The sequence below is a fragment of the Petromyzon marinus genome, chromosome 59 (genome assembly GCF_048934315.1).
Source record: "Petromyzon marinus isolate PM22_M1 ecotype Great Lakes invasive population chromosome 59, UKy_Petmar_22M1.pri1.0, whole genome shotgun sequence".
NCBI lineage: Eukaryota > Metazoa > Chordata > Hyperoartia > Petromyzontiformes > Petromyzontidae > Petromyzon > Petromyzon marinus.
Window position 1 is genome coordinate 7,195,368 of NC_133725.1, and position 14,578 is coordinate 7,209,945.

The window sequence follows — 14,578 nt, forward strand, 5'->3', positions numbered from 1 at the left end:
ACCGTGCCACGTGGTCAGTCGACGCTGTTTGCCGTGCCACGTGGTCAGTCGACGCTGTTTGCCGTGCCACGTGGTCAGTCGACGCTGTTTGCCGTGCCACGTGCTCAGTCGACGATGTTTACAGTGCCACGTGCTCAGTCGACGCTGTTTGCCATGCCATGTGGTCAGTCGACGCTGTTTGCCATGCCACGTGGTCAGTCGACGATGTTTACAGTGCCACGTGGTCAGTCGACGATGTTTACAGTGCCACGTGGTCAGTCGACGCTGTCTGCCGTGCCACGTGGTCAGTCGATGCTCTCTGCCGTGCCACGTGGTCAGTCGACGCTGTTTACAGTACCACGTGGTCAGTCGACGCTGTTTGCCGTGCCACGTGCTGTCGACGCTGTTTGCCATGCCACGTGGTCAGTCGATGCTGTTTACAGTACCACGTGCTCAGTCGACGCTGAGCACGTGGTACACTGTGTTAAACAACGACGACGTTTCAACGACGCGTCGATTATTGTGGCGTCAGCTCAGCTCCGCCGGAAGACAAACCATGAATCGACGCGCCCTTAAACTCGATAATCGAATTCTGTTTGGCTGTGTTGGTTGGCGGAGGGCCATTGAAGACATCAATTTCTGTCAGATCATTCAGCGGCCTTCTCCCACGACAGCCACACAAACACAAAGACAGACACACAGACACGTACACATGCACACAGCCACAAAAAAACACACAGCCACACAGATACACAGACAGCCACACAAACACAAAGACGGCGAGCCGACACCACGGACACCCCGGGGTCTCAAAGTCCGAGATCCCGGCACTCGGAGTCCGAGATCCCGGGGTCTCAAAGTCCGAGATCCCGGGACTCGGAGTCCGAGATTCCGGGGTCCCGGGGTCCGAGTTCTCGGCCCCGCCGTCTCTCTTGCGAGCGTCACAATGGGGCGCGCGTCAGACTCGGAGAACCACGTGGCTGCCGAGTGTGCAGGAGGTGCAACTGACACCTCGTCTCCCACTTGCAGGCCAACCACTACCACCCACCACCAACCACTACCACCCACCACTACCACCAACCACCACCCACTACCACCCACCCCCCACCTGGGGAACGAGGATCTCACTCTCGCTGCAGTTCACTTGTCGCGAGAGTTCAGCGCAGCGACAAGGCCACCACCAATCACCACCACCAACCACCCACCACCACCACTAACAACAACCACCACCAACCACCACAACCAACCACCAACCACCACCACCAATTACCAACCAGCACCACCATCAACCACCACCACCACCACCAACTACCAACCAGCACCACCATCAACCACCACCACCACCACCTACCAACCACCACCACCAACTATCACCACGAGATCTCGGTAACGAATCGATTCCTGCCACCAGCCGATACTCAGACATCCAAGTCCCAGACATGGCGACCCAGAGAGGCCCCAGGCCGCCCGGACTACAAACTTAAAAAATATATATTTGTGTTTTTAAATTCATTTTATTTTACCAGGTAAGGCCCGCTGAGCTGCTACGTAGCTCTCTCTCTCTCTCTCTTTTTCAGAAGCAACCTGGCCATCGCGAATGACAGCTCAACGGAATGGCTCATCAACGACATCATCATAATCATCATCATCCGTGTCGCCAATGTACAGCAGCAGCCATGCACTCTCTGGACGCGTAGGGACGTCCATTCTAAACGTGGAGGGGAGGGAGCGGAACCCCCGAAGGGTCCCAGAGAAAGATCCTCGCAGTGAACACAAGGGAGAGAAAGAGAGAGAGACACTCAGACTCCATATGTACAGCGGCAGGCGTCAGGGTCGGGATTGAACCCACGACCTCCTGCATACCAGGCGAGGAAGTTAACATCTCGCCATGAGGATGGGAGAGACACGCAGACTCCATATGTACAGCGGCAGGCGTCAGGGTCTGGATTGAACCCACGACATCCTGCATACCAGGCGAGGAAGTTAACATCTCACCATGAGGATGGGAGAGACACGCAGACTCCACATTTACAGCAGGCGTCAGGGTCGGGTCTGAACCCACGACCTCCTGCATACCAGGCGAGGAAGTTAACATCTCCTAGCCACCGTGGCGCAAGAGGGAGTAGTGGATGGATGGGGGTGGGGGGCGGTGAAATTGGACAGAATGGGTGTGAGGGAGGGGCGCACATTTCATGAATTTCACCAGGAGCCCCCCAAATCCAATCAAGCTCACCACGCAACTGGCATTGCCATTGAGTGGCACCGTCACTCAAGCACCGAGGCATCGTCATTGCGACCGGCCCCATACACTCGGCACGGGTCGCAAAGAGCTTCGCAGCTCATCGGATTCCTCCGCTCTAAACGCTGATTCTGAGTCGCGTCCATTGGTCTCAGCGTCGCTCGAGTCTTCCTCCAGCTCCTCCTCCTGGGCCCTCCAACTCCTTCCTCCTCCACCTCGTCCTCCTCGTTCTCCTGGATCCTCCGTCCTCCTGGATCCTCCGTCCTCCACCTCCTCCACCTCCTCGTCCTCCTCCTTCCTCCACCTCGTCCTCCTCCCTCCACCTCCTCGTCCTCCTCGTCCTCCTCCCTCCACCTCCTCGTCCTCCTCCTTCCTCCACCTACACCTCCTCCACCTCCTCGTCCTCCTCCCTCCACCTCCTCGTCCTCCTCCCTCCACCTCCTCGTCCTCCTCCCTCCACCTCCTCGTCCTCCACGTCACCTCGGCCCGCGGAGCTGCGGGTGTAGAGACACCCCCCACCACCACCACCACCCCCCCCCCTCCCCCAGCTGTGCCCTGCACACACGAGGAAGCGTCTCTCGCGCCAGCCAGCGAGGGTGCAGGCGGTGCAACTGCACCGGGACCTCCCCCCCCCACCCCACGGACGGCAGGTGGCGAGTGGGGAGTGGGGTGTAGAACCAGGCCCCCAACACCCCCCCCCCCCACCATTTCATTCTATGCACACGGCGGGGGGGGGGGGCAGGCCCCCACCACCCCCCCCCCATTTCGTTCTTTGCACACGGCAAGAGCGGGGTGGGGGGGGGCAGCCCCCTTCCCCATTTAAATATTTGCACACGGACCCACGTCCATTCATTGTCGAGCGTAGAAGGGGGACGGAGAGAATGGAGAGTCTCTGTGATTGTTCTTCGATGTCCATTGTCCTCACTCTCTCTCTCCGTGTCTCCGTGTCTCCTTCGCTCTCTCTACCCGTCTCTCCCCACCCCCAACCCCCCAAGTGTTCGGGATTCCTGTTCGTGACCCTACCGCGCGGTCATTCCCCCTTGGTATCCTGCAGAGCACACGGGAGGAGGACGGGACAGCAGCCGATCGTCACCACGGTCGTCATCATCATCGTCGTCGGTCATTATCTATCCACTGTTGGATGGATTCTTCATGGTCTCGTCATCCCGCTAACCCCCCCCCCCCCCGCCATCCCATGGGTTCGATCACAGTTATAGTCGCACGATCGGCAAAGTAGGTGGGGTAAAAACAACAAATTGTGCGTAACTCCCACCTCTTCGGGAACATCTAGTCTCGGCGTGGAAGAGTAGGCCAAAAACGAGCCTCGAGAGAGGACCGTCTGTAGAGCTGGAGGGACGGGAGGGAGGTGGAGGTGGGGGTGGCTCGCCACTCCGGCAGTGGTGGGAGCGGGCACTTGCAGGGCTGCGCCTCTACCTCGCTACCTCTAACACTGTGGCTCCGGCAGTGGTGCGAGGGGGCACTTGCAGGGCCGCGCCTCTACCTCGCTACCTCTAACATTGTGGCTCCGGCAGTGGTGCGAGTGGGCACTTGCAGTGCTGCGCCTCTACCTCGCTACCTCTAACACTGTGGCTCCGGCAGTGGTGCGAGGGGGCACTTGCAGGGCTGCGCCTCTACCTCGCTACCTCTAACACTGTGGCTCCGGCAGTGGTGCGAGCGGGCACTTGCAGGGCTGCGCCTCTACCTCGCTACCTCTAACACTGTGGCTCCGGCAGTGGTGCGAGCGGGAACTTGCAGGGCTGCGCCTCTACCTCGCTACCTCTAACACTGTGGCTCCGGCAGTGGTGCGAGGGGGCACTTGCAGGGCTGCGCCTCTGCCTCTATGCCTCTAACACTGAGCACGAGTATCCTGTAAGCTAATAAAACCACACGAACCACACACCGTTTCCGTGACAGACATAACGACATCTGAGAAAAATAAAATGATAATAATACATATGAATAAATGAAATGTAAAAAAAGGAAAGAAATTATTTTATTTCGTATATAAAATGTATTGTTTTTTTAGTTTTGGAGCGCACTAAGGAATAAAAAAGTGCAAGATTAGCATAAACAAAAGTGGTAAAATGGAGCGTTTACCAAGAAACACTACATTTAAAAAGTAAAAACTATAAATATGAATAAAATAGATATTCTGCTGGTGCTCTTAATGGTGTTATGTTAACTTTGTAATTTTAATTTAAAGCTTTCGTGACTGCAGGGATTCATATTCTTGGTTCTTCCGGTAAAGTCACGTAGAAGGGAAACGATAAAATAATACAAATATAAAACAATACAATTCTCACGACGTTTCGACTGCAACACAAGCAATCATCATCAGGTGTGAAAACCACAACAAGAAAATTTGAAAAAAGTGGCGGTTATTTTTAACGTTAGCACCACGGATAGCGATTTGACAGTTTGTTCAGATCTAACGTTAGTTTCGTTCATGAGGCTATCCACATATACAAACACAGAGACAATTTCAACCGAGAAGATGGATTCTGGCCTAGCAATCATTGGAAGGATTTGATAAAACATTTCGGGTCTTAATTGATTGATCACGCTTAAGGTGGCTTTCAGACCGCATCCATTATTTTTCGTCTACCCCCTCCTATTTTCCGAGCATAGATGGACTCGTCCATCTGAATGACTGCCAAATCGCTATCCGTGGTGCTGACATTAAAAATAACCGCCACTTTTTTCAAAATGTCTTGCTGTGGTTTTCACACCTGATGATGATTGCTTGTGTTGCAGTCGAAACGTCGTGAGAATTTTATTGTTTTATATTTTTATTATTTCATTGTTCCCTTTCTACGTGACTTTACCGAAAGAACCAAGAATTTGTCAATTTACTTTTGTTATGTTAAATGTGTTACGTTACATTTGTTTGTGTTACTTTTTGCGTGTTAATTTTGTCACGTACAATTTATGTTTCCTGTGTTGTGTTACTTTTGTTATGCTACTTTTGTCATGTTTAATGCGTCGTGCAAATGTCGTTATATTACTCTTGTTATGTAAATGTTGTCACGTTACTTTTATTATGTTAATTTCGTTATGTTCGTTTTGTTATGTTAGTTTCTCATGCTAATTGTCTTACGTTACTTTTGTTATGTTAGGGAGGGAGGGAGGAGGAGGGAGGGAGGGAGGAGGGAGGAAGGAGGGTGGAAGGAGGAAGGAAGGAGGGAGGGAGAAGAAGGAAGTTGGAAGGAGGGAGGAAGGAGGGTGAGGAAGGAATGAATCAGGAAGCTCTAATTAACACAAATGAGCATCCCCAACCGCTGTCTCGTTGGGAGCCCTCGCGAATTTTAATTAAACGCAGCCGCTGAGCGTGAATGATGCCCATTGAGTTGGTTTGTGATTCAACATGCACACCGATACTACTGCTGCTACTACTGCTGCTACTACTACTGCTGTTGCTGATGCTACTGCTGCTACTACTGCTGTTGCTGATGCTACTGCTGATGCTTCTACTTCTGTTGCTGCTGCTGCTACTACTGCTGCTACTACTGCTTCTGCTACTGCTGCTGTTACTGCTGCTACTGCTGATGCTTCTATTTCTGTTACTGCTGCTACTACTACTGCTGCTACTGCTGCTGCTACTGCTGCTACTGCTACTGCTGCTACCACTACTGCTGCTGCTACTACTACTGCTGATACTGCTGCTGCTACTACTGCTGTTGCTGCTGCTACTGCTGATGCTTCTACTTCTGTTGCTGATGCTACTACTACTGCTGCTACTACTGCTGTTGCTGCTGTTATTACTGATTATCTTACTGATGCTACTCTTATTGCTGCTGTTGCTGCTCCCGATGTTACTACTACTGCTGCTGCTACTGCTGTTACTGCTGTTGCTTCTGCTGTTACTGCTGCTACTGCTGTTACTGCTGCTACTGCTGATGTTTCTACTTCTGTTGCTGATGCTACTGCTGCTATTACTGCTGCTGTTACTACTGCTGCTGCTACTACTGCTGCTGCTACTACTGCTGCTGCTACTACTGCTGTTACTGCTGCTAATGCTGCTGTTACTGTTACTGCTGCTGTTTATGTTGCTGCTACTGCTGTTACTGCTGCTGCTGTTACTGCTGCTGCTACTACTGTTACTGCTGCTAATGCTGCTATTACTGTTGCTGCTACTGCTGTTACTGCTGCTGCTGCTGTTACTGTTGCTACTACTGCTGTTACTGCTGCTAATGCTGCTATTACTGTTTCTGCTGCTGTTGATGTTGCTGCTGTTACTGCTGCTGTTACTGCTGCTGCTACTGCTGTTACTGCTGATGTTACTGCTTCTGTGGCTGCTATTACTGCTGCTGCGGTTTCTGCATTTGATGACAACTGTGATCACGATGCAATGGATGATCATGCTGCTGCTGCTACATTTTACGATGATGAATATGATGATGCAATTGACGATGACGAAGACGATGCTCTTCTGCTGCAGCAGCAGGTGATGGCAAATAACGATGCATTGATTGTGATGACGATGATGATGCTGCTGCACAACAGGAGGAGAACATACAAACCCCGAAACAAAGATAGCCTTTTAGAGAATGTTGGAGCACGTGCTGTTTGCGAGGAGTACAGAGCACAGCGGGTTCACTGTGTATGGTCCATCACGTGGGTTGCTTGCCCACAATCGCACTCTTCTGGCTTGTCTTCAATGTATCTCTATGGGTCTCTAATAGAGATACAGTACATAGAGACTTTCTATGTATCTCTATTGGACTCTATGTATCTCCATGGGTCTCTATGGGTCTGTATGTATCTCCATGGGTCTCTGCATCTCCATGAGTCTCTATGTATCTCTATGGGTCTCTATGGGTCTCTATGTATCTCTATGGGTCTCTATGTATCTCTATGGGTCTCTATGGTGAGCGGATGAGTGGTGAGCGGATGAGTAGCGAGTGTATGAGTGAGCGAGTGGACGAGTTAGTGGGTGAGCCGATGAGTAAATGAGTGGATGAGTGAATGGTTTAGCGGATGAGTGAGTGACTGGGTGAGCGGATGAGTGAGTGACTGGGTGAGCGGATGAGTGAGTGGATGAGTGAGTGGGTGAGCGGATGAGTGAGTGAGTGGGTGAGTAGATGAGTAAGTGAGTAGGTGAGCGGATGAGTGAGTGAGTGAGTGGGTGAGCAGAGGAGTAAGTGAGTGGGTGAGTGAGTGGGTGAGCGGATGAGTGAGTGAGTTAGTGAATGAACGAGTGGGTGAGCGGATGAGTGAGTGAGTGGGTGAGCAGATGAGTGGGTGAGCAGATGAGTTAGTGAGGGAATGAGAGGGTGAGCGGATGAGTGAGTGAGTGGACAAGTGAATGAATGAGTGGATGAGTGTGTTGCTGGGTGGGTGAGCGATTGAGTGAGTGGGTGAACGAATGAGTGAGTGAGTGGGTGAGTGGGTAAGCAAATTGAGTGAGTGGACGGGTGAGTGGGTGAGCAGATGAGTGAATAAGTGAGTGGGTGAGCGAGTGAGTGGGTGAGCGAGTGAGTGGGTAAGCGGATGAGTAAGTGAGTGGGTGAGTGGATGAATGAGTAAGTGGGTGAGTGGGTGAGCAAATGAGTGAGTGGACGGGTGAGTGGGTGAGTGTATGAGTGAGTTAGTGGACGAGTGAGTGGGTGAGCGGATGAGTGAGCGAGTGGGTGAGCGAATGAGTGAGCGAGTGGACGAGTGAGTGGGTGAGCGGATGAGTGAGTGAGTGGGTGAGTGGATGAGTGGATGAGTGGGTGAGTGGATGAGTGAGCGAGTGGACGAGTGAGTGGGTGAGCCGATGAGTGAATGAGTGGATAAGTGAATGGTTTAGCGGATGAGTGAGTGACTGGGTGAGCGGATGAGTGAGTGAGCGGATGAGTGAGTGAGTGAGTGAACGTGTGAGTAGATGAGTGAGTGAATGCGTGAGTGGGTGAGCAGATGAGTGAGTGAGTGGGTGAGCGGATGAGTGAGTGAGTGAGTGAACGTGTGAGTAGATGAGTGAGTGGATGCGTGAGTGGGTGAGCAGATGAGTGAGTGAGTGGGTGAGCGGATGAGTGAGTGAACGACCGGGTGATCGGATGAGTGAGTGGGTTATCGGATGCGTGAGTGAGCGAGTGAGTGAGTGGACGAGTGGGTGGGTGCGTGAGTGAGTGGGTGAGTAATTGAATGGACGATTGAGCGGGTGAGCGGATGAGTGAGTGAGTCAATGAATGAGTGAGTGGGTGAGCGGATGAGTGAGCGAGCAGACGAGCGAGTCGGTGAGCGGATGAGAGAGCGGGCAATGCATCGTGTCGCTCTAACCTGGGTGTGCAGTAGGGCGTGCCGGTCCGCCTGCACCTGGCTGAAGCGCGACTCGAAGGCGCGCATTTGCGCCTCGACTCGCCGCACGTACACCATGTCGCTCTGTGTGCGCGAACTCAGGGCCTCCATCGACTGCGACATGTTCTGCACCTGCAAAGGGGGCGAGTCGCGGGGAGCGGACGCCGCGGGGGACGTCGCGGGGAACGTCGCGGGAACGTCGTGGGGACGTCGAGGGGGGAACGTCGCGGGAACGTCGCGTGAACGTCGCGTGAACGTCGCGTGAACGTCGCGGAAATGTCGTTGGAACGTGAACGGCAACGTCGCGGGGAGCGTCGTGGGAATGTTGTGGGAACGTGGCGGGAACGTCACGGGGAACATCATGGAAACGTCGTGGGAACGTCGCGGGGAATGTCATGGGAACGTCGCGGGAACGTCGCGGGGGAACGTCGCGAGTCAGCACATTTTACGACGTTACTTTAAACACAAATTATTTCATTTAGGAGCGACGTCTTCTTTGGTTCTTTCGGACAAAGTCACCACCACGTAGAATGAGAATAAAATAATAAATCACTAAAATAAAATAAAAACATGACAAAATTCTCACGACGTTTCGGCCACAACACAAAGTGGCCTTCATCAGGTAGATGAATAAATCAATAAAATAAAAAAAACACACGACAAAATTCTCACGACGTTTCGGCCACAACACAAAGTGGCCTTCATCAGGTAGATGAATCCTTGCATCTACCACGAAACGCTTCAAATCGAAATTTAGGAGCGACGCTTTGCGATTGGCCCACAGGGCCGTTTGTTACACACGCCGCCACCGACCAACCGTAGCCGCTACCGACCACCGTGCCATAGCACCCACCCGCTCAAGCAGCTGCCGTATCTGTCGCGCGCGCGCGTCCCGCGTGCACATGTGCGGCTGCGGTGCCACCACGGTGCAGATGCATCGCCCCTCCGCGTCCTGCACCGAGCTGAACACCTGCCAGCCCACGTCGGCGCCGGCCGGCCGCCCTGCCGGGGCCTGCAGCCGCAGGGGGGCACACACCTAGAGGTAGGGGGTGGGGTGGGACGGGGTGGGGTGGGACGCACGAACGGACGGATGGTTACGGATGTCTAAGATCGGTAAGCGGCAGGCGCGCAGTATCGATGCAGTGTTTGGGGGGGGGGGGGGGAGGGGGGCGCTTGGATGTGTTGGCTGCCGTTGTTGTTAAACTGGGAGAGAGAACTCGGGAGGGAGCAGGGCGACGGCCGAACGATTTCAATGACAGCGACGAGGCGAGCGGGAATGAGAACAGGCGGCCAACGAGGGAGGGACTCTGGCCGGTGCCCAGCGACTTGTGTCAAGAACCGTGGTAGAGGCCGACGTAAAACTGAATTTCTGGTTTCGGCCGAAAACCGAAACCAGAGCCAAAGTAAGGAATTGGCTTTCGGCCGAAGCCCAAGCCGACCGTTTAACAACGCTTTCGACCGAGGCCGAAAGAGAAAGATAAATGAAATATTTCATGATGCAATGCTAACTTTAATTAAAAATGAATCTGGAACTAATCATTCAGAGCCTGCAGTAAGAGTCGCTAAATATTAAATCTTGAGGTGTTACTTACTTAGTAATTATTTCCAAGCAAACGAATGTTGTAGTTAAGAAACAGAGACTCACATGGAGACCCACAGACACACGTAGAGACCCAGAGACTCACATAGAGACCCATAGACTCACATGGAGACCCAGAGACTCACATGGAGACCCACAGACACACGTAGAGACCCACAGACTCACATAGAGACCCAGAGACTCACATGGAGACCCAGAGACTCACATAGAGACCCATATACTCACATGGAGACCCAGAGACTCACATGGAGACCCACAGACACATGTAGAGACCCAGAAACTCACATAGAGACCCTTAGACTCACATAGAGACCCACAGACACACATAGAGACCCGCAGACACACGTAGAGACCCAGAGACGCACATAGAGACCCATAGGCTCACATGGAGACCCACAGGCACACGTAGAGACCCACAGACACACGTAGAGACCCATAGGCTCACATGGAGACCCACAGGCACACGTAGAGACCCAGAGACTTACATAGAGACCCAGAGTCTCACATGGAGAGCCACAGACACACGTAGAGACCCAGAGACTCACATAGAGACCCAGAGACTCACATGGAGACCCAGAGACTCACATAGAGACCTACAGGCACACGTAGAGACCCACAGCCACGCGTAGAGACCCAGAGACTCACATGGAGACCCAGAGACTCACATAGAGACCCATAGACTCACATGGAGACCCAGAGACTCACATGGAGACCCATAGACTCACATAGAGACCCATAGACTCACATGGAGACCCACAGGCACACGTAGAGACCCAGAGACTCACATGGAGACCCACAGACTCACATAGAGACCCATCGACTTACATAGCGACCCACATACTCACAAAGAAACTCGCAGACTCATATAGAGACCCATAGACTTACATAGAGACCCAGAGACTCACATAGAGACCCATAGACTCACATAGAGACCCATAGACTAACATAGAGACCCACAGACACACGTAGAGACCCACAGACTCACATAGAGACCCAGAGACTCACATGGAGACCCAGAGACTCACATAGAGACCCATATACTCACATGGAGACCCAGAGACTCACATGGAGACCCACAGACACATGTAGAGACCCAGAAACTCACATAGAGACCCTTAGACTCACATAGAGACCCACAGACACACGTAGAGACCCAGAGACTCACGTAGAGACCCACAGACACACATAGAGACCCGCAGACACACGTAGAGACCCAGAGACGCACATAGAGACCCATAGACTCACATGGAGACCCACAGACACACATGGAGACCCACAGACACACGTAGAGACCCACAGACACACATGGAGACCCACAGACACACGTAGAGACCCAGAGTCTCACATGGAGACCCAGAGACTCACATAGAGACCCACAGACACACGTAGAGACCCACAGACACACGTAGAGACCCATAGGCTCACATGGAGACCCACAGGCACACGTAGAGACCCACAGACACACGTAGAGACCCATAGGCTCACATGGAGACCCACAGGCACACGTAGAGACCCAGAGACTTACATAGAGACCCAGAGTCTCACATGGAGACCCACAGACACACGTAGAGACCCAGAGACTCACATAGAGACCCAGAGACTCACATGGAGACCCAGAGACTCACATAGAGACCTACAGGCACACGTAGAGACCCACAGCCACGCGTAGAGACCCAGAGACTCACATGGAGACCCAGAGACTCACATAGAGACCCATAGACTCACATGGAGACCCAGAGACTCACATGGAGACCCATAGACTCACATAGAGACCCATAGACTCACATGGAGACCCACAGGCACACGTAGAGACCCAGAGACTCACATGGAGACCCACAGACTCACATAGAGACCCATCGACTTACATAGCGACCCACATACTCACAAAGAAACTCGCAGACTCATATAGAGACCCATAGACTTACATAGAGACACAGAGACTCACATAGAGACCCATAGACTCACATAGAGACCCATAGACTAACATAGAGACCCACATACTCACATAGAGACCCATAGACTCACATAGAGACCTATAGACTTACCACATACTGCCACGCTTAGATCACGACTTTTAAGCTGTGTGAGAAGAAAACAAAGCGCCTTGACAAAGGAATCAACATATAATTTATATAATTTAGCAAATTATATGCTAATTCCTTTGTCAAGGCGCTTTGTTTTCTTCTCACACAGCTTAAAGGTCGTGATTTAAGCGTGGCTTCTCCCACTCCAGCGCTGTCCTCCAGACAGTCTCGTCCCTTCACCTGATGAAGGCCGCTTGTGTTGTGGCCGAAACGTCGTGATTTTTTGTTATTTTATTTTCACCTACGTGACTTTACCCAATAGAACCAAAGAGTATGGATCCTAGCAGTCACGAAAGCTTTAAATCTAGAATCCCCCTTGCTGCCTTCCTTCCCGTGATCGCGCGTGCAAGCAGCAGAGGGCAGCACCGCCCGATCACGTGTCCACCCGTGACGTTCAAAGATGGATTTTGTTCAAATCCCCGAAGCCCTTTGCATTAACCCACATCAAGTGGATGCTTGTCAGGAATTAATTGTGAAGCGGTGGATTCTTGTTGGTGCGCAGGCTATTGGTGACCGGGCTCGCTACACTTGAGAAACCGGATGAATCACAACTCAGTCTATGTGAGTCTATGGGTCTGTATGTGAGTCTGTGGGTCTATGTGTGAGTCTTTGGGTCTCTGTGTGAGACTATGGTTCTCTGTGCGAGTCTATGCGTCTCTGTGTGAGTCTATGGGTCTCTGTGCGAGTCTATGGGTCTCTGTGTGAGTCTATCGGTCTCTATGTGAGTCTATGGGTCTGTATGTGAGTCTGTGGGTCTATGTGTGAGTCTTTGGGTCTCTGTGTGAGGCTATGGGTCTCTGTGCGAGTCTATGTGTCTCTGTGTGAGTCTATGGGTCTCTGTGCGAGTCTATGGGTCTCTGTGTGAGTCTATCGGTCTCTGTGTGAGTCTATGGGTCTCTGTGTGAGTCTATGCGTCTCTGTGCGAGTCTATGTGTCTCTGTGCGAGTCAATGGGTCTCTGTGCGAGTCTACGGGTCTCTGTGCGAGTCTATGGGTCTCTGTGCGAGTGAGTCTCTGTGTGACTATATGGCTCTCTGTGTGAATCTATGGGTCTCTGTGTGAATCTATGGGTCTCTGTGTAAGTCTAGGGCAGTGGTTCTTAACCTTGTTGGAGGTACCGAACCCCACCAGTTTCATATGCGCATTCACCGAACCCCTCTTTAGTGAAAAATAAAATGTGATTTTTTTCAAATTCAAGACGTAGATATGTTTTTTACTGGTACACAAAATGAGCCGTGCATGAACATTACCTTGTTCAAAGAATAAAACCAACACAATGCATAAACTCACAACAAATTACATACCTGGAAATCAATGTGACTTCTGCTGTTGCCTTTGAGAGATCAGTTCAGATATGCGTGGCTTCACCTTGGCAAGTGCCACTCTCATGTCATTTTCACAGCAAAGTCTGTTCCTTTTCTTCGTTTTTATGTCCAGCATCCTCGAAAAGGATTGCTCACAAAGATATGTTGTAACAAATGGTATAAAAAAATCCAGGGCTTTCTTAGCAATAACTGGATACTTGTTCATTTGTCGACACCAAAACGTTGAGAGCGTTGTTGTTCTGAAGAGTTGCTGTTGAACCTGGCTCTGCTGAATTTCAATGATTTCGTCGAGGAATTCATCATTGACATCTGCTGTTTCAACAGCAAACGTGAACGGCTGTCTCACCCATGCTGGATATGACTCTCTTGTAGGGAAATATCCGTCGAGAGACTTTGCAAGCTCATCTAAGTGCGTGGCAATTGTTTGCTTCAGTTCCGTGGATACAGAAATATCTCCGATTCCAGACACATCTTCGATCTTACTTGCACAGTCGTCCAGAAGCGGGAAGTTTGCGAAGTTATTGTTCTCTGTTCGTCGTTTCCATAACGGTAGCTTTTTTGAAAAGCCTTCAGGTGTTCTTCCGCTTCCATGATATTGACTCCACCACCCTGCATCTGCTGATTGAGATGATTGAGAGCTGCGAATATATCAGCCATGTACGCTAAAATGAGAATGAACTCAGGATTTTTGAAGCAATCTGCATGGCAGTGTTGGTGCTCTTGCAAAAACAGGGCTAATTCCACACGCATGGCAAAAGCACGATTCAGCACCTGTCCCCGGGATAACCACCGAATATTAGAATGGAGCAGAAGTACCTCAAATTCAGAGCCCATTTCTTTACACAGCTCACTGAAGATGCGGTGCCTTAGAGCACTTTTTCGCACATAGTTCACACATTCCACCACAGTTTTTAATACTTCTGCCATTTTTGGAGGTAAGGTTTTTGTTGCCAACGCATGCCTGTGCAGAATACAATGCGTCACAATGATGTGTGGTGCATCGGCCTTTACTAGCGCACCAAAACCAGACATTCTTCCCAGCATGACTGGAGCACCGTCCGTACAAACTGCAG

General features: G+C 51.5%; 1 protein-coding gene across 1 annotated transcript in view; it reads right to left on the minus strand.

Moving 5' to 3' along the window:
* Positions 1 to 2,754: 2,754 nt before the first annotated feature.
* Positions 2,755 to 14,578, minus strand: part of LOC116955442 (noelin-like) — a 34,342-nt gene continuing 22,518 nt past the window's right edge. The window contains exons 2-4 of the mRNA XM_032976523.2: positions 9,351 to 9,533; positions 8,480 to 8,629; positions 2,755 to 3,266 (exon numbers count right to left, since the gene is read on the minus strand). Coding sequence (XP_032832414.1) covers positions 3,249 to 3,266; positions 8,480 to 8,629; positions 9,351 to 9,533 — 351 coding nt within the window. The 3' untranslated portion in view covers positions 2,755 to 3,248. The remainder of the gene's footprint in view (positions 3,267 to 8,479; positions 8,630 to 9,350; positions 9,534 to 14,578) is intronic.